Raw genomic sequence first — 20,574 nt, forward strand, 5'->3', positions numbered from 1 at the left:
TGCCAACAAGGGTTTTGCCACCAAGTACTAAGTCATGTTTTGCAGAGGGGTCAAATACTTATTTCCCTCATTAAAATGCAAATCAATTTATAACATTTTTGACATGCGTTTTTCTGGATTTTGTTGTTGTTATTCTGTCTCTCACTGTTCAAATAAACCTACCATTAAAATTATAGACTGATCATGTCTTTGTCAGTGGGCAAATGTACAAAATCAGCAGGGGATCAAATACTTTTTTCCCTCACTGTAGGTTGACAACTTTTGTGAAAGAGCACAGTTAGAAAGATATAGCATACAGAAGGAAACAGGACGGACATCATGAAAATGATCGGAAAGGTTGAGGGTAGAGGAAGTTCAGGAGTAAAAATAAACAAAATAGAATTATTGTAAAATTGACTGTATCCATAAAATGTATATAGTATGTATAAGCTGGAAGTAGATGCCTAAGCATTGTTGTTCACTAGTTTACTCCAATTAGGGAAGGGGTGGTGGGGTTGGAAAGTAATAAAGGGAAATACACTGCTCAAAAAAATTAAGGGAACACTAAAATAACACATCCTAGATCTGAATTAATGAAATAATCTTATTAAATACTTTTTTTCTTTACATAGTTGAATGTGCTGACAACAAAATCACACAAAAATTATCAATGGAAATCAAATGTATCAACCCATGGAGGTCTGGATTTGGAGTCACCCTCAAAATTAAAGTGGAAAACCACACTACAGGCTGATCCAACTTTGATGTAATGTCCTTAAAACAAGTCAAAATGAGGCTCAGTAGTGTGTGTGGCCTCCACGTGCCTGTATGACCTCCCTACGACGCCTGGGCATGCTCCTGATGAGGTGGCGGATGGTCTCCTGAGGGATCTCCTCCCAGACCTGGACTAAAGCATCCGCCAACTCCTGGACAGTCTGTGGTGCAACGTGGCGTTGGTGGATGGAGCGAGACATGATGTCCCAGATGTGCTCAATTGGATTCAGGTCTGGGGAACGGGCAGTCCATAGCATCAATGCCTTCCTCTTGCAGGAACTGCTGACACACTCCAGCCACATGAGGTCTAGCATTGTCTTGCATTAGGAGGAACCCAGGGCCAACCGCACCATCATATGGTCTCACAAGGGGTCTGAGGATCTCATCTCGGTACCTAATGGCAGTCAGGCTACCTCTGGCAAGCACATGGAGGGCTGTGCGGCCCCCAAAGAAATGCCACCCCACACCATGACTGACCCACCGCCAAACCGGTCATGCTGGAGGATGTTGCAGGCAGCAGAACGTTCTCCACGGCGTCTCCAGACTCTGTCACATGTGCTCAGTGTGAACCTGCTTTCATCTGTGAAAGCACAGGGCGCCAGTGGCGAATTTGCCAATCTTGGTGTTCTCTGGCAAATGCCAAAGCGTCCTGCACGGTGTTGGGCTGTAAGCACAACCCCCCCACCTGTGGACGTCGGGCCCTCATACCACCCTCATGGAGTCTGTTTCTGACCGTTTGAGCAGACACATGCACATTTGTGGCCTGCTGGAGGTCATTTTGCAGGGCTCTGGCAGTGCTCCTCCTGCTCCTCCTTGCACAAAGGCGGAGGTAGCAGTCCTGCTGCTGGGTTGTTGCCCTCCTACGGCCTCCTCCACGTCTCCTGATGTACTGGCCTGTCTCCTGGTAGCGCCTCCATGCTCTGGACACTACGCTGACAGACACAGCAAACTTCTTGCCACAGCTCGCATTGATGTGCCATCCATGATGAGCTGCACTACCTGAGCCAATTGTGTGGGTTGTAGACTCCGTCTCATGCTACCACTAGAGTGAAAGCACCGCCAGCATTCAAAAGTGACCAAAACATCAGCCAGGAAGCATAGGAACTGAGAAGTGGTCGTGGTCACCACCTGCAAAACCAGTCCTTTATTGGGGGTGTCTTGCTAATTGCCTATAATTTCCACCTGTTGTCTATTCCATTTGCACAACAGCATGTGAAATGTATTGTCAATCAGTGTTGCTTCCTAAGTGGACAGTTTGATTTCACAGAAGTGTGATTGACTTGGAGTTACATTGTGTTGTTTAAGTGTTCCCTTTATTTTTTTGAGCAGTGTATATTTAAAAAAAGGAAATATATATATATATATATATATATATGCGAGAGAAAGAAAAAAAAACATGGGGGATTGGAAGTGATGCAGACAATTACATTGATGGAAGTTACAATCTGCAATATTAAAGCTGATCTACCCCCTAAAATAATAAAGAATTATATATATATATAAAAAATCATCATTAAAGTGACTAGTATTCAATTTTATTAAAGTGGCCATTGATTTCTAATCTATGTATCATTAAGGTTCTAATTCTCTAATGTGCTAGTGAAGGCTATTTAACAGTCTGATGGCCTTGAGATTGAAAAACAGCTTCTGTCTCTCTGTCCCAGTTTTGATGCACCTGTACCAACCTCGCCTTCTGGATGATAGCAGGGTGAACAGGCAGTGGCTCGGGTGGTTGTTGACCTTGATGATCCCTTTGGCCTTCCTGTGACATCGGGTGCTGTAGGTGTCCTGGAGGGCTGGTAGTTTGCCCCCGGTGATGCGTTGCGGGCGGTGCAGTTGCCGTACCAGGCGGTGATACAGCCCGACAGGACGCTCTCAATTGTACATCTGTAAAAGTTTGTGAGAGTTTTAGGTGCCAAGCCAAATTTCTTCAGCCTCCTGAGGTTGAAGAGGCACTGTTGCACCTTCTTCACCTGTCTGTGTGGGTGGACCATTTCAGTTTGTCAGTGATGTCTACGCCGAGGAACTTGAAGCTTTTCACCTTCGCCACTGCGGTCCCGTCGATGTGGATAGGGGGGTGTTCCCTCTGCTGTTGCCTGAAGTCCACGATCATCTCCTTTGTTTTGTTGATGTTGAGTGAGAGGTTATTTACATGGCACCACACTCCCAGAGCCCTCACCTCCTCCCTGTAGGCTGTCTCGTCATTGTTGGTAATCAGGCCTACTACTGTTGTGTCGTCTGCAAACTTGATGGTTGAGTTGGAGGCGTGCTTGGCCACGCAGTCATGGGTGAGCAGGGAGTACAGGAGGGGGCTGAGCACGCACCCTTGTGGGGCCCCAGTGTTGAGGATCAGCAAAGTGGAGGTGTTGTTTTCTAACTTCACCACCTGGGGGCGGCCCGTCAGGAAGTCCAGGACCCAGTTGCACATTTGACTCCCTTCATGACTTGTAACAGCCGGTGTGGCGGTAATACGGTCACCGCAACAGCCCGGTGTGTGGATACTTTCTGAAGGCACCGTAGCTACAGAATGTAGGAAACGAGTTGTTTTATCAATGTTATGTTAAAACATTGTTTACAAATGTAACATTACCCTGGACAATCTAGAGAAATGTAACATGTAACATACATGTAATATTTGTGTGACACGTGTAATCAGCTATTGTATTGTTGACCTTGGCTATTTTTCCCACTTCTAAAAATATGGGCAAAACATTCTAAAAGAATGTGTCTCTACCCATTTCAGAAGTGATACACTGAGTTAACTCAAGGAAATATCTGTAAAGTACTCCTTGTTCTTTGTTGGGCATTTTACCGTAATAAACAGTGTTCCATGTTGCAAGAGCAACTCCCTGAATTCCAAGAACAATAAAATGTTTAAATGTTTGTTTTGATGCGAGTGAACATTTGGTCCCCAGCATATTGGAATATATACCAACTTTTGTTCTGACCTCAACTCCAGAGAATAATTCCATAGGCTAATTGTCACATTACGTTGTCCACCCAGTCACCCCTTTGTGCCTTCATATTACATTGTGGCTAAGTCGGTAAGAGTGTGGCGCTACCAACGCCAAGGTCGTAGGTCTTATTTCCATATTGATCACATACTCACTGTACAGTTAGTCGCTTTCGATAAGTGTCTGCAAAGTGGAATATATTACCATTATGTTATAAAACAGGAGCACATGCATGTGATTAAGGTCATACAGTACTAACATATTCTAATGAAACTCGTTTAAATGCACTGAAGACCCATTAAGAGGTGAAATTAAACATTTATACCAGGGCTTTGTACTTCCACGCTCACTCTGCCACTCTAAAGCTATCCTCCCTTGAATTTAAGAAATCAGAAATTGAAATGTAATGCTCTTTGACGACAGAACATGAAAGCTCTGCCTGATTTATTTATACTCCCAAATCACAACAGATTAGAGGTCTTAACAAAAGGTTATACTGTAAAATGTCACGATAGTTACCCAGCTTTGTGCAATTACAGCTAAAGAGCGAACGCAATCATACTTGTGAAGAGTATTCAGAAAAGGACAAAAAAAGGAAATGTGCGCATATTAAGTCATCTGGGGAAAACAATTCACTTTCCCATGAAAACAGGGGTCATTTACAGATGTATACACGTAATAATAATTTGCATCGATTTAACACTAGACAAGGAATGACTTGAATACCAATGCCAGAGGGTAGGAGTAGAGAGGGAGCTTTGAATCAAGGAAGAAGCTTTTAGCATACAGTCTGTGCATATTTGCCTTTTTCCCCCGTGTGCTGGCAGTCGACAATGCATAATGTTTCTCAATGAGATACAGGCGTTAAAAATGGCTCCTCCAACAGCTGCTTCAACTCCCTCCTCCCCTCCTAAATCCAGCCCCACCTGCCTGTGCTGCTTATTTTCTGAGCCATATTTTAAGATTAGACTTGCAATTAGCTCTGTTCTTAGTGGGAGGGGGGCACATTGTGTAAAATACAATGTGTGGATATGTTAACAATAGCACACACACCTTAAAAGGCAGACTGACCCTGCTCAAATGACTGCATGGCAGGGGTTCTTGCTTTGAATATGCCAGGGAATAGATGGAGGTAGTCTTCTGTGGAACCCATTTCATTATATTTTTATTCCATCTTTATTTTTCCCTGGGTTTTTTGTGCAAGAGAGACCTGGTCAGGATCTAGCTGGCAGGTAGAGAGCAGCTGACTGCCCACAAACACCTGCAGATGCAGAACCCTGGGGCAAGGCCTGTCACATTGTGTACCATCACACTGTGGTGGTCCAACATGCACAACGAAGGAAGAGGCCAGTATTAACCTAGAATACTAGAATAATGTATTGGTCCTCTGTAGCTCAGCTGGTAGAGCACGGCGCTTGTACGGCGCTTGTAACGCCAAGGTAGTGGGTTCGATCCCCGGGACCACCCATACACAAAAAAAATAAAAAAATAATGTATGCACGCATGACTGTAAGTCGCTTTGGATAAAAGCGTCTGCTAAATGGCATATTATTTATTATTATTATTTATAAGCCGAATAACCTGAGTTAAACCAAAGAAAGACAAAGATGGTTTACATAATAAGCGGATCAGGGAAATAGAAGGGCTGTCCTTAGCCTTTGGGCCGAAGGTATGTTCAGTGATTAACCCTGTCCAAAGCAGTCCTGTTCCTTTTCCTCATCTGAAGACACTTCATCCGGACTGATGAACGTCAACATCTTCAGAGGAGCAACATCCCCTGAGAGAGGATCAAACAAACTCAAAGAGCCTTAATATGACAGCCAGCTGGGGACCTTTTTGCTTAGGCAAAAATAATGTACAGGTAACTGCCAAAATAAAGGAAACACTAACATAAAGTATCTTAATAGGGCGTTGGGCCACCACAAGCCAGAACAGCTTCAATGCACCTTGTCCATGGCTTAGAGTCTGGAACTCTATTGGAGGGACGCGACACCATTCTTCCACGAGAAATTCCATCATTTGGTGTTTTGTTGGTGGAAAACATTGTCTCAGGTGACGCTCCAGAATCTCCCATAAGTGTTCAATTGGGCTAAGATGGCAATGGCATTCATCGTTTTCATGCTTATCAAACCATTCAGTGACCACTCATGCCCTGTGGATGGGGGCATTGTCATCGTAGCCAAAATACATGACCCTAAGCATGATGGGATGTTAATTGCTTAACTAACTCAGGAACCAGACCTGTGTGGAAGCACATGCATTCAATATACTTTGTATCCCTCATTTACTCAAGTGTTTCCATTATGTTGGCAGTTACCTGTACATTGTGTGTTGTCTTGAGGTTTGCCGTCTTTTCTCAGACTAAACACCAACAATCTGGAAAGGCTTATGGTTTGTCTCGCTCCACAAGCTATTAACAGCATCTTTTACGTTTCAGATCCATTGTGTAGGCCTACCTTCTAACATAAGCTCTACCAAAGAATAAAAGGAAAAGAGGCAGACTTATTTAAGGTTTTTGGAGACCTGCACACTTGACCTTAGGATTCTGCCATTGACAGTAAATCCATGCGCCATCTTTAAAGAAAAGAGAAGTGGGTAAAAGATGGTAGGGCAGTTTGTGTGATAAATATCAAAAGAGACGAATTTGAAAAATCCCATTTCCCAGTTATCCGTTTAGCCATCAGGGTGACCATTATTCCTCATTAGGGGATGGAGGGCGTTACAGGGCTGTGCATATCTGAACATTGAGTGGCCAAGTGATGTGGTGGGGTGTTAATCGTCTTAACAGACCGACGGCCTGATGATGACTAATGAGAGTGGAGAGAACCAGCTGCACCGTGACCTTGTTTTTATTTCTGGGAGGGAGGGAGAGCGAGAGGAGGAAAATTATTCGCCTCCAGTTCCGTTCACAAGTGCACGTCCAACTTTTCATGGCACATCTGCATTGTAATCATTAGGCACGCAACTAAAAGGAGTGTTTCTTATAGTCCAGGTAGTCCCTCCCTGTTTCAGTCCGTTTTATTTTATTTGGTTCCTAATGAATATCAAATCAAATTGTATTTGTCACATGCTCCGAATACAACACCTTACCGTGAAATGCTTACTTACAAGCCCTTAACCAACAATGCAGTTAAGAAAATGCAAAATAGTCCGGGTGGCCATTTTATTAATTGTTCAGCAGTCTTATGGCTTGGGGGTAGAAACTGTTAAGGAGCCTTTTGGACCTAGACTTGCCACTCCGGTACCGCTTGCTGTGCGGTAGCAGAGAGAACAGTCTATGACTTGGGTGACTGGAGTCTTTGACAATTTTTTGGGCCTTCCTCTGACACCGCCTAGTATAGAGGTCCTGGATGGCAGGAAGCTTGGCCCCAGTGATGTACTGGGCCGTACACACTACCCTCTGTAGCGCCTTACGGTCGGATGCTGAGCAGTTGCCATACCAGGCGGTGATGAAACCGGTCAGGATACTCTCGATGGTGCAGCTGTAGAACTTTGAGGATCTGGGGACACATGCAAAATCTTTTCAGTCTCCTGAGGGGGAGAAGGCGTTGACGTGCCCTCTTCACGACTTTCTTGATGTGTTTGGACCATGATAGTTTGTTGGTGATGTGGACACCAAGGAACTGGAAGCTCTCAACATGCTCCACTACAGCCCGTCGATATGAATGGGGCCGTGTTCGGCCCTCCTTTTCCTGTAGTCCACGATCATCTCCTTTGTCTTGCTCACGTTGAGGAAGAGGTTGTTGTCCTGGCACAACACTGCCAGGTATCTGACCTTCTCCCTATAGGCTGTCTCATCGTTGTTGGTGATCAGAATATGAATACCCCATTCCAATCCCGCCTTCTCTCTTTACCAATCACATCTCAGTGACACATCACTTTATGCCCTTATTAAAACAATGATGGGCTAGCCGACCAACTCTTCAATAATTGGCCAGAAGTTCAAACAAGTTTGATATGACTACTAACACCATCTGTTAATATAAAATGACCATGCCAGGCTTTATGACCAGGAGGGTTCAAATGAAGGGTTACAAATATCTCCTCTCTGTGTAGTGCTTTGGATGCCGGCCCAGTGGCAGGCGGAATTATTGCTCCCAGTACCTGTGAATAAGGAATGAACTCTGAAAACAGTGGCCTCACCGCCAGCCAGCCTTTAAATAGGGCTTGAAAACACAAGCTACTAATTAAATCATTATCACTGGCCGTAATGGAATGTAATCGGCACGCCTTAAATGGTCTACTCGCTCTCTAAGTCAAAAATGGATAAAAACAAATAAAAAAGGAACAGGGTTAGCGGGTACGTTCTGGTTAAGGGATCAGCATTGTTTCTCACTCCTGGGCAGACGAGGGAACAAGAGTAGTCACTCGACAAGGAGCCTGTACGACTCCGGCATGTTAAAATATTTAGGGTCCGCCTGGGTCTCTGAATATTCATGGGCCGTCGTTCTCATCATTCAATTGTGGATGACACAGCAGCGGTGTCCCCGGAGTGTAATCCGATTCTACATGTTCTTGCTTTATTTTCTAATAAAGCAAGGGGCTTTGGGCAGATTTTGGTTTGGAGGGGAAGCTGGCTGCTACCAGAGCTTCTTTGAAGCGAGAGGGATGGGACAGTTTCAGCCATGTCACGAGAACTGAATGTGAAATCATGACCTCAAGCCAAAGCTGCTCGTCTACATTGGGTCCATGCATGACTATAGCTCAGGCTGAACAGTACATGATGCCTTCTCTTATCGCTCTTGCTGTGTCACTTTCTAGATTTTTCCATGGGCCAGACTTTCCAAACCATCAAATATAAAATTATATGTTCTCCTGCAATTTTGTTATTACCTGAGCAAATATATCTCAACTTCTTTCAGACAGTGGAACTGAAAACTAGGCTGACTGGCTGCCTGAAACCACATACTACTTTTTGAGATAGTACAATATGATATGCTTGTTTCTGAGTCGAAACCGGAAAGGGTGAGTTTAAGTTAGGACAAAAGAACCTCACCCTGGCCGTGATCAGCGAACAATAGACTAAGTGAACATTTTAAAAAATGCATTTGTGTGTAAGAATTTAGTTTTGATGAGTGACTCAAAAGGAATCCCTTCATACCCACCAATATAAGGGGAGAATGGCTTAATTTAAATGAAACCCACACCCAAACACACTCCCAGGATCTACTGAACAGGTAATCAAATGGCTACCCGGACTATTATCATTGACCTGTTATTGTATTTTTTTGCACCGACTCTTGCACTGGCTCTACGCACACTCACTGGACTCTACTCACACACATTACACTGACACTTCAACACACACACACTCCACATACGCTGCTGCTACTCTGTTTATCATCTATCCTGATTGCCTAGTCACTTTTACCTCTACCTACATGTAGATATTACCTCAACTACCTCGTACCCCTGCACATTGACTGTCAGTACTCCTTGTATATAGCCTCATTATTGTTATTTTATTGGGTTAGTATTTTCTATTTTATTTAGCTAATTTTCCTTTTTAACATTGTTGGGAAAGGGCTCGTAAGTAGGCATTACACAGTAAAGTTGACACCTGTAGTACTCGGCGCATGTGACAAAAAAGATCAAATTGATTTGCTTATTTTGAAAAGGTATCCTAGCAACGAGCTCCCAGCTGAGGTGTGGAGTGCAGCAAGCTTATCAGGTAACAACATCCTTGGTCTGCTGCACTCTGAGTCTCTCTGTGTTTACCTTACCCTAGGTCCCAAGTTTCACTCAGCGCTGACCAGCCCACAGCCAGAGATGAAGGGGGGCAGAGTAGGCCAGGGGTGAAGGGGGAGGAGGACCAGAGCTGGCCAGAGCCGGCTCTACAGGAGACGACCTCAGGTTTCAGGGAAAATAACCATCCAGGCCCCAAAACTCAAACAAACAGTCAAAGTGCTGACTGGCTGGAGGATGTCTACCGGCATCTGCTTAATGCAGTCAGGACTAGACAGGGCTGTCAGAAACTATTGAGAAGATCTCAAGAGTATGCCTCTGACATGACAAACACAGAAGCGCTTTGGACACAGCCTTGACACAAGCCTCGGGAAAATGAGAATCACCTTTGATGTTGAGCTCCCTGTAAAAGCTTATTTGTTTCAGTAGGCAAAGCTAGTCTATATGAAGGGTTTTAAGAAACCGTTACATCACATATCCGGAAACTAACCATAACCTGCTTGACATCCTTTGCTTTATATAGTATGATATTTGGGGGTAAATGTTTTTGTTGAAGCATTTAGGTACACCTAATAAAATAACGAAAGCTTTATGAAGTCTAACATATAGGCTAGACTACTTCATTTAAAGAAATGTCCTAGTTGCATAGAATCCCCATTGTGAAGAGGATGCCTATGCATAATTTCTGGGCCCTACCCTGTGCAATGTCAGATGAATGCCACGATAAGGCTGACAGCGCCCCAAATGATGGGCCCATGAAGCCATTATGATGTTAATGAGCCTCTACTCATGTAGAAAAATGTATTGCATTAGAGAAAAATGCACTGCTGGGAAAGTATAACAACACCCCTAACCAGATCTTTAAACATTACCCTCCCTGTCCCAGGGCTTTAATACAGCATAAAGACTTGTGCCTGCCTGTGTAAACGAAGCACTTCATTATTGCAGGGGTTTATCAGTAACCAGTGGAGCGGAATGTCATTGCCCTAACCATGGCTCCATCCGCAGTGGCAGCTCCCCTTTAAAAGCTCAGGGAACCTTTGAGCTACAGAACACAGGCTGATACTAACAGCAACACAATCTATCTACAGTACCATAGTTTCACTTCTGTGGTGAGAGAGGGAGGGGTGAGCTGGTTTCAGTGGAAATTCCAGGACAGTGACAAGTGACACACAAATAATAATAGGAGTGCTAAATTCCCCTCCAGCAGTGAGCTCCCATCTAGCAATAATACAAACTGTCTAAAGGGCATCCCAGATGACAAACGTTTTAGCTGTATTGTTTAGTTTTATTTTATAGGTAATCAATGTTAACAACCCATCAGCCAGACCTGCTGATAATAAGAGGGCGATGTCCATCCCAACTAGATGTCATGAGAGTCAAAACCCATTTCAACAGTTCCCAGACAGTTCAAGCAGCGTTTCTACATGCATCTCTGGCCTCAATATTTTTTCATCACTGATTCATAAGAGCAGGACAGTGTGTGTTGTAGTGGCAGATTACTTTGGGGAGGAATAGTGACAGAAGTGTGGGATATTATTAGCAGGCAGGCAGGAGAAAATGGACCTCAACAAATCAATCCTCATATCTTAACTGGTGAAGGATTGTGAATTAAAACGAATTAAGCCCTCTCTGTTCTCCATCCATGCGACTAAAGGAAACATTAATACCAAAATGGGTTACACTTACTGTTGGCCTAATAGTATAAAGTTCCCACTCACATACAGTAACAACATATTTCAGGGACATAAATGTGGGACGATACTCATCAAACAACACGTGATTAAGATTAATTTCTGTCTGGGCTTAGAAAGCACCTACATGGCATTTAAGACCTTCGGACCCCTGCCTAGCGCGGGAGGGGGGATACAGTTTAAATTGTCTTGGCAGATGGCAGACAGAAAACGCAGCACTTTGAAGCCCTTTACAGGTTTTAAGGCGGATCAGGCTATTGTGTGAGTGTTAACTACCAGTTGCTAAACAAAAACAGCCAACGTTAGGTAGCGTTCAAAAATGCTTTGCAACGTGATGTAGGAAAACAAATATCCCACGATGTAATGTTAACCTCCATCAATTTAGCAACTATGTTAACAGTAAAAAAAAAAACGACTTCTAATTTAGCACATTAACCATAATAAGTAAGTTAATTCAATAAACCATGTGTTGAAACATAACGTTACCTAGTTACATGTTATTCAATTCAAAAGCATTTCCAGTAATTTGAATAATAAATAGCTAGGTTACTTTATGCACAATGCGCCTACATTTGGGATTCCAGAATTAAAGCATGGAATTTTTGGGGAATCACACATTTTGACCAGTGTTATTTTGTTAGCTAACGTTAGCTTGCTACAATTTTGAATTCCTTAGTTAACAATACTATGCTAAACTAGTTAGCCATTTTGAATATAAGTAAAAACAGGCGTAAACAAATTAGTATAATCTAAAGTACAGTTATTTTTAAACGTTATTCAATAGAGCAGCCAATCAGTTCGTTATTTTATTCACAAACATCTAGCTAACTTTTTTGCATGTTGCTCGTCGCCAGCACTCTATTTTCGCTCGCGTTTATGAAAATGGAGGATAAAAAATAAAGTAGCCTGTGGACGCCAAACTTACCTGCGATAAGACTAATCAATACACAGCAGAGGTGGGGTATCGTGAAATACATTCCTTTCTGTCTATTCCAATACTTTTCCTTCAAGACACGGGTGAAAAATAAACTTATGCGGTGCCTCTGACTGCCAGACAAACCACTCTCCCGAAACATAAAAACTCTCCGATCCCTCTACGCCTCAGCAGGTGTATTATAGGAGAGCTGGAGTCTGGACACGTGATTTCCGGAGGGTACCAAAGTCGTGTTTTCCAAGACACTTTCACGCCCCCTGCCGTATTACATGCGTTTACGTTTTACGTTAGTCATTTAGCAGTTACAGTTGGTGCATATTTTTTTTTTTTCTTTCATACTGGTCCCCCGTGGGAAACGAACCCACAACCCTGGCGTGGCAAACACCATGCTCTACCAACTGAGCTACACGGGACTACAACACTGAATGGACACAGCTTTCTAATCAATGGTTATAGAAATTATAGTAATTTTACTGTTAAACTTTGAAACACTGAACAAGACAAGCTAAAGCTATAAAATAGTTATGAAAAGCTTTAATTGTAAGCCTGACAGTGCACACTTGTTTTTTATCAGAAAGTCTAAATTCAACAGGTGCAATACAAATATGTACATGCTTCTTTTGACCGTCTGCCATTGACAATATTGTATATGCATATAATATGGTTTACTGTAAGCCTATGGGTCTTTAAAATATAAAGGTGTTAAATATTTACCAGACATGGTCTAATGGTGTGAAGGCAATAAGCATTCAAATTACACAGCAGTAAAATGTATCAAAACAGCAACCGAGAATGATTAGAAAATGTGTTTAATGTCTCATAATTTAAGTGGTTGGCACAATTCATAATATGAGTACACTGTGAATAAATAAAACAAATTCTCATTGGAACAATTGATGGACAGTACAGTAGGTAACATACAATTTTCCCATCAAATATAAATACAGTACATATATCTTCATAGCTATAAAATACATCAAATTCCAATATTCCTTCTCCATTACAACTGTAGATTCCTTTACTCACACGATTACAAATTATCTAAAGTGCAAAGAGTTAATGTTCTTATCACAAAAAAATAAAACAAATTCAAGAGTTTCCAGAGTGACTATTAAACTACTAAAATAGTTTTTAAAAATATGGTCAGTCATGTTAGTGAATTTAGTTTGCTCCCTCATTCCCCTCCAACAAGAACTATATTGCTTGCTCTAGTGGTCACCCTTTCACAGCTCAGGGAACCTGGAACAGGCTAATCCTAACATCAACACTTTCTACAGTGGTCCCTAACAGTGAGCCAGGCCTGGAGTGCCACCCCAGTATCCGTATCCATGCCCCCTTCTGTGGCCAGACGGGGCCCAGTCGTTGTGTCTGAAGGGCTGGGTGGGTCTACCTTGGGTTCTGAAGTCATAGTGAGGAGGACGTGGAGGTCCATTATATCCTTTACCTGGCCACATCTTCTTCTGCTTGGGCACTGGAGGACGCCACAAAGGAGCAGCTGGGTAGATCATCTTTGAACAATAAAACATGGGTCAATTTCAATTATATTTCCCCCATTGTCAGAGCTGACCAAGGAGGTATTCAGACAAGACTGTATGTAACACTAAATTGTTGCAACACAACCTCTATGTTCATTACTTGTTGTACCTGGTATTTGTGGCGATTTTGAGGGAAGGTAAGGGGAGGACGGGTTTCCCTGAGGCCACTATCCTCATCTGAGGAGGAACAAGAGTGGTAGTCAGACGTCACCCTCTCGACAGCGCTGGTCACCTTCTTAGTCACATCCTCTTTGTCATCCTCATCATCACCAGAGAAACTGGCAACAGTGAAAGCAATGTTTTTCTCTCCATACCTGCGCGAGAGGAAAAGAAGCCAACAAGACAATGCTTTGTCACTGAATGTATATCAACAATTTAGTGACTTGACTGGTGACCCAGAGAGGGATTTAACATGAATGGTGTAGCTACAGAGGTAAACATTGGAACCACCAAGGCTGCAAAATGACTCAGGTTTTGTATAGACAGTGGCAAGTCAAATTCAAGGACTTAAGTACTTTTTCAAGCACTAATATTTATTTTTCAAGGACCATCAAATTTGTAACAGTTCCTATTATGAAATTGTTTCTAGTCGCCACCAGACGGCTGTATATAGCCACAAGCTCATAAAAAATATTTATCACCAGTTGTGTTTCACTACATGAGTGGTAAGTCAGTAGTGATGTTGTAATTTGAATAGAGATGAGCAGTTTTGGGACATGTACTGGTTAACAAACATTTCCTATTCGCATTACTACATAATTCCAGCTTAATGACTATTGCATTACTATTGGGCATTTGGGAATCTACTATTTCATAGCTACTAAGTAGTGTGGTGACTATGCAATTGTGTTCATGCTATGTAACATTGTCTAATTGATATGTGACAAATTTTATTGTCAAACTGTAGCAGCAATAATTTTTGAAGCCACAACAACCTGTTGCTGGAGAAATCAAATTCATAAAATGTAGCTATGGATTAAAGATCAGGACAGTCAATGCAATGAGATCAACATGATCGTTTAAAACGTACTCAATGACAACAATAAAACTGAGTGGGAAAAACTTTTAATTTTAGGTTACAGACCAAAATGTACTCATTGAGTGAGTGAGTGTTCACAACGGTCCAGTAAGCTCATCCTTTTTATCTTTGGAAACTGTTGAACTTGATTATGCATTCTCTGGACTTTGGGGTGGTCTCTGCCTACCCTTTCCATTTATTTTAGCAAGTTTCATGTCCTTTTCGAGGCGTCTCTTCTCTTTCAGGTCTTTGTTGTCTCGCTTTTCTTTTCTCTGCCCTCCTGTGGTCCTACATCTAGGTAGTCTTGATATTTCTGGCTGATTTGCAGGAAGATATCATTGGTGGCGTTATGTTTACTTTCTTTAGTCTCTGTGCTGTGTAGGACTGCTCCTTTTTGTTGACAACAGTGAGAGCGGAGCTGACTGCCGAGGCCTATCCGTAGGAAAGCACAAGGACAATTTGAGTTACTGGCCACAGGTCTCGGTTGTTCTCCTTACCCTTCAGACGCTCTAAAAAGAAAGATGTCCAGATTAGTTCTCTGCGGATCATACTCGCTGAACAGACAGTGATGTCAACACCACCTGTTGTATGAAGCACTTCAACTGCCTCTGGGCATCGTCACATCATGCCTCAGGAAAACGCTTCAGGTCAACTAAGTTTGTGAGAAGACGTTTGAATTTGCGCTCACAAATTTGCTTCAGGATTCCTTGTCATCCGTTGTGGGATGAGACAAGCGGCATTGTCACAAAACTGGACATGATTGGGGTTTTAAGCATCAACCTCAACAACTGGAGGCACTTCTTTATGTCACTCTGAAACTCAAAAATCCTCCTCTCACTCACTTTGCTAGCCGCTTGTTTAAGCATCATACATGTTGAAAACTCAGAGTCAACTTTGGAGGGGCCCCATGGCCTAATCCTCAGTCACAGTGTATTTCAGGGAGTCTAATGTGTGTCACTTCTTCAGGACTCTGCTCATGACATTAGTCAATAGGTCTGCCCAGTCTGCTGTCAGGAATGGGACTGTCTGTTTGGTAGCTTTGAAGGTACCCTTGAATGTGTTGCTACAGCCAGTGTCAAGTCAAATTCAAGGACTTAAGCACTTTTTCAAGCTCTAATATTTATTTTCAAGGACCATCAATTTGTAATAGTTCACTTATGCAATTGTTTCTAGGTCGCCACCAGATGGCAGTAGCCTCATGGGGGAAAAAATAACTTTTGTATTCATCCCTACCGTACAAGTTCTACTCAATAATATGTTGTTTCACTACATACCTCTCATGTAAGTCAGTACCGATGATTTTGTAATTTGAGTAGTGATGAGCAGAGTTTTGGGACATGCCTACTGGTGAACACACATTTCCTATTCGCATTACTACACAATTCCAGCTTATAAATGACTGTTTTTATTGGGCATTTGGGAATCTACTACTTAATAGCTACGAAAAAGCATCCTGCTTCCGACTGGCAGCTTTAGTGTCAACGGTCGGAAGGGCTGTGTTAGGAAAACAGAACGTGAACAACAGGAGCATGGCTGCCACTTGATAAAACGGAATATCGCAGGTGCCCCATGAATGAGGCGATTGGGGAAAAAAGCTCTAGATGTTGTTGCAGAGAAAAAAGGTCACATGTAGAACTGGCGCCAGCGCAGGATGCAGCGTTGTGTCTTTCCCCCTTCATGTGGCTCTTCAGGGCCGATTCACCAATGCTTGCAATGCCAAATTCTGACTCATTTTTTGCACCTTACACGGTACGGTGTGGGTTGGTTGGGTCCAGTGATGTAGTAGTAAAAAAAAGGTGGATAAACTATACTGAAACAAAATATAAAAACGCAACATGTAAAGTGTTGGTCCCATGTTTCATGAGCTGAAATAAAATAACCCAGATATTTTCCATATGCACAAAAGACAGGATTGAAACAACATTTGCCAGGCATTTTAGCTATCGATGTGATGTTGTGGTCCTCTGTAGCTCAGCTGGTAGAGCACGGCGCTTGTAACGCCAAGGTAGTGGGTTCGATCCCCGGGACCACCCACACACAAAAATGTATGCACGCATGACTAAGTCGCTTTGGATAAAAGCGTCTGCTAAATGGCATATTATTATTATTATTATTATTATTATGTTTGGCGGTGCCTAAACACTCAGTTCTGTACCTGCCTGGCTGAGTGGCAGTGTGGGTGGAATTAGCGAGCTCGCCTAGCAACCGCAGCGCAAAACAGGTGAGGAAATAAAACTCTGTAGTCTGCCCGGAAATTAATTCACAAGACCAATACATTTATTCTAATATTTTTCATAAACATTTGATCATTATCTGTTCTCCTCTCATTTTAATTCAAGTACCAACTTGAGAAAATGCCTGATTGTCAATGTATTCCAGTACTTGAATTTCAGAGTGCCAAATGAAAGTACTTTAAGCACCTTGTGCGAACCCAGTGGGAGAAGTGTCTGCCATCGCTTCCTTTACAGTTGTGAATGTAATGCATGTCGGTGTTCTGTAGGATTTGTCGCTTTCGACTGCTTGTACAAATGTTATTAGGTTTGGCAAAACCTCTAAGGCTCTAGTTGCAACCGCTATGTTTTCTACCCAGTGATGTCCACAAAACTGTAGGGAAAACCGAGGAGCCTGTGATTGTCACAAAATCATCCCGTCTTGCAGGGACGTCATTCATCAGTCTATAGAAAGCATTTAATGTGCCCTCTATGTCCCAGTCTATGAAGTCAAATGCATTTCGAAATGCATTGTGGACACTGTGCAAGGAACATGTTCCAATGTCAATTAGCTCTGTCTGTGGCTTCTGCAAAGACATTAGATATGAATTCTGTAAAACTTGTGGTTAACATTTGGTCCATCCATTTAAATTTGTAGGAGGTGAGACATGTTAAGTTGATCTGTCAACTCTGAAGTGAGAAAGACAGTCCTTAGCTGTGCCATGTCCCATAAAGGATGAGTCCAGGTAGTGAGAGTGGTAACCTTGTTGGTTGTGGGGTCTACAAACCTTAAGTGGACATCCATTTGCTTGAGCTGAAGTGGTTTTTTCAGCAATTTGTCAAAAAGCAGCACATAACCGTCGTTGTTCTGTAACTTGTCCAGGAGGTGGTGCCGAAAGTAAGGTGCAAGACCATGATTGATCACGTAGGCAGTCTTCTTTTCCCCACGGGCATATGACTTGGCATTAGCACTGTCAGGAAACATCCAGGGGGAAATTGTGGCATTGTCCTCATGCACTTTTGTAGTGGGAGACGCGTCATTGTCCATAGGATCTCTGCGCGCCATGAATCATTGTTTCGGACCCATGAAGAGAGGTTAGAAAATAACTTGGGTAGAGGAACCTGAAAGCAATACAATTCTGCTCATGTTAGGTTGTATTTGTAATGTACTATCCCTTCGACATTTACACTGAGTGCACAAAACATTAAGGACACCTCTTTCTATGACAGACTGACCAGGTGAATCCAAGTGAAAGCTATGATCCCTTATTGATGTCACTTGTCAAATCCACTTCAAATATGTGTAGATGAAGGGGAGGAGACAAAGGATTTTTAAGCCTTGAAACAATTGAGACAGAGTTCTGTGTGTGCCATTCAGAGGGTGAATAACTCAGCAGATCTTGACTGGCTTTGATGGAAAAATTTACTCTTCTGTATCCAGACATGTACAGAGTTCGAGTTTGCAAGCTAACTAGCTAGCCAAATGTTAGCAAGCTGACTACTCAATGTTAGTTAGCTCGCTATTTTAGCCAAGTTGGCTAACGTTTGCTGGCTAGCATAATTTCGCCCAAATCATTCAACACACTCACTAACCTAGATCAACTGCCTTGAAGGAGGCATAGATAAAGTGCTATAGCTATCTAGAAATCATTTAATACTCCAGCTTCAGTTCCCTTAGCTAAGAGTTCTAACTATCTATCTAGCTTAAGCTAGCTGGTAAACTCTAGCTTGCTAACATTAGCTAGTAGGCTAGCTAGCCCTTTTCATCACTCAAATGTGGCTATACAGAGAACTACTTAATGTTTGAAACGTTTCTTTACCTGTTGGTCTGGTTGAGCTGTTGCTGCTGAAGCTCTGGAGGTTGTTGCAGAGAAAAAGTCACAAAGTAGAACTGGTGCCATCCCAGGGTGCAGCTTTGTGTCTTCCCCCTTCATGTGGCTCTTCAGGGCAGATTCACCCATGCTCGCAATGTCAAGTCTTTGACACATTTTGTACACCTTGCATGATGTGGGTTGGTTGGGTCTGGCAACACTCATTCATAAACATCAATATCCTGCCAGGCAGGATTTAACCTACATTTGCCCGGCATTTTAGTGTCATTGTGACGTTTGCCGGCGCCTCATCAGTCAGTTCTGTACCTGCCTGGCTGAAAGGCAGTGTAAGTGGAATGAGCGAGCTCGCCTGGCAACCTGAGTGCGCAACACGAGGGAAAAAAAAAACTGCCTGGAAATGTATTCTTAAGACCAATACATTAAACAAATATTTTTCATATTAACATATTTTATAATTTTCTGTTCTCCTCTCATTTTAATTCAAGTACTTTTTAAGTACCAACTTGAGAAAATGTCAGATTTAAGGTATTCCAGTACTTGAATTTCAGAGTGTGAACCCTGTGACTGCCCATCTCCCAAAGTGAGCACTTGCACACTCCTCGTCATGGATTCAACTCCCTCCAGCCAATGCATACACCAATCCAATGCTTTTAAATAAGACTGACCTGCAACACACCTCCCCTGGATCCACCCACAGGGTGAGTTCTCGGGGCAGGCCAAGGTCCTTGTACTGAACCCCACTCTCCTGGCAGGCCCGCAACAGCTCTGGATCCTCCCTCTGCAACCTGTTCACCCGAATACACCTGCAAAGTAATAGAGTATGCAACACAGACCTTCGATAACTCCAATCATACAAATCACTGCATATCCAAAATACACCCTATTCTTCATAGGGCATGATGCCCAAGACTAGAGGTTGATAAAACTACTGATATGGTCGTCAAGATAGGGGGAGTGAGAGCAAGGCCACAGACAGGCATCTGATCCATAGCTAATTACCTGAAGGCCTGTCCTTTGCTGGGGTTGTCAGGATACCAATGCCCTCTGAACTTCTCCTGCAGTGCAACAGTCAACCGCTCCACAAACAAGTCCACTTTCTGGGTATCCAACTTTTCCACCTTCTTGAACAGCTTTTTCAGGAAAAACACCACTGCTGCAATCTCCTTCATCATCATGTTTCACAGATGTGTTGTAACGATGGTCCAACTTCTGGAAATATGAGGATTAGTAGCTACCACAAATTTTGACCAGAAACAGTAAACTCACAAACAAGTTAATAGCCTAGAAACAGTGGTTTTATCCATCACTTCACCACCATGTCCTTCATATTATGCAAAGTATATTAACTATGTAGCAAGCAAAGCCTACCTAACAACACAAAACAAACTTACAAGAATTCGTTGAATGTAAATATTCAGTTAATTTAATGGGTTAACCATTGTTAAATCCAAACGACATTCCAGTTTGGCGGGACATCTTCCAGAAATGCGCGCTGTGACCAGTGGCTGTGATGCATTATTTCCGTTTAGCCATATGACCGCCAATCATTCATAGCTGGCTAGCTAACAGTGCTAGCTAGCTAACAACAAAACCCACACAAAAGCTTAAAAACGATATAGATACATACATTATGTACATATTAATTGCAGACGTTTTGGTGACAAAACTTTTCAAGTGAAGTAACGTTAACGTCATCCTAGCTAGCTACTGTAACGTTAGCTAACGAGAAAATGTTCAAACAGCTTGCTAGAAATAATGATGAATACATTCGTCGGGAAACTAGCTAAGTAAACGTTGTAAAATACACATCAAAATTTGTTATTTGATTATCCACAATAACAATTAAAAGGCCATCATATTACCGTAATTGCTGTTCATCACCATGTGGAAAACTGTTGCCAGCTCAGCTCATGAATGTCTGAACCTCCGTATGAGATCACAACTTGCCCGGGAGGCGGT

At 42.6% G+C, this 20,574-nt stretch overlaps 2 protein-coding genes across 3 annotated transcripts in view; both read right to left on the reverse strand.

Annotated features, from left to right (window-relative positions):
* Window positions 1–12,179, reverse strand: part of LOC121573569 (coxsackievirus and adenovirus receptor homolog) — a 72,634-nt gene extending 60,455 nt beyond the window's left edge. Inside the window, exon 1 of the mRNA XM_041885654.2 lies at window positions 12,012–12,179. Within this exon, the coding sequence (XP_041741588.1) occupies window positions 12,012–12,162 (151 nt within the window). The 5' untranslated portion in view covers window positions 12,163–12,179. The remainder of the gene's footprint in view (window positions 1–12,011) is intronic.
* A 634-nt stretch (window positions 12,180–12,813) lies between these two features.
* Window positions 12,814–20,574, reverse strand: LOC121573570 (protein BTG3). Of its 2 annotated transcripts, none has more exons than XM_041885657.1 (5): window positions 20,478–20,574; window positions 19,615–19,821; window positions 19,281–19,418; window positions 13,665–13,869; window positions 12,814–13,528 (listed from the first exon to the last, which is right to left on the reverse strand). In XM_041885657.1, the coding sequence occupies exons 2-5, from the start codon at window positions 19,788–19,790 to the stop codon at window positions 13,304–13,306; spliced, it is 744 nt and encodes a 247-aa protein (XP_041741591.1). In that variant the 5' UTR covers window positions 19,791–19,821; window positions 20,478–20,574; the 3' UTR covers window positions 12,814–13,303. The 2 variants fall into 2 exon arrangements, with proteins under 2 accessions (XP_041741591.1, XP_041741590.1); XM_041885656.1 differs by having other exon boundaries at window positions 19,615–19,824.

The sequence above is a fragment of the Coregonus clupeaformis genome, chromosome 9 (assembly GCF_020615455.1).
Source record: "Coregonus clupeaformis isolate EN_2021a chromosome 9, ASM2061545v1, whole genome shotgun sequence".
NCBI classification, from domain to species: Eukaryota; Metazoa; Chordata; class Actinopteri; order Salmoniformes; family Salmonidae; genus Coregonus; species Coregonus clupeaformis.

Excerpts from the sequence above, each read along its gene's own strand:
- LOC121573570 (XM_041885657.1), bottom strand. The coding sequence starts at position 19,790 with ATGATGATGAAGGAGATTGCAGCAGTGGTGTTTTTCCTGAAAAAGCTG. Across the intron at positions 13,870-19,280 it reads CCAGGGGAGGTGTGTTGCAG|GTATGGAGAGAAAAACATTG; the intron begins GTCAGTCTTATT and ends CCTCTCGCGCAG. Across the intron at positions 13,529-13,664 it reads AAAATCGCCACAAATACCAG|ATGATCTACCCAGCTGCTCC; the intron begins GTACAACAAGTA and ends TATTGTTCAAAG.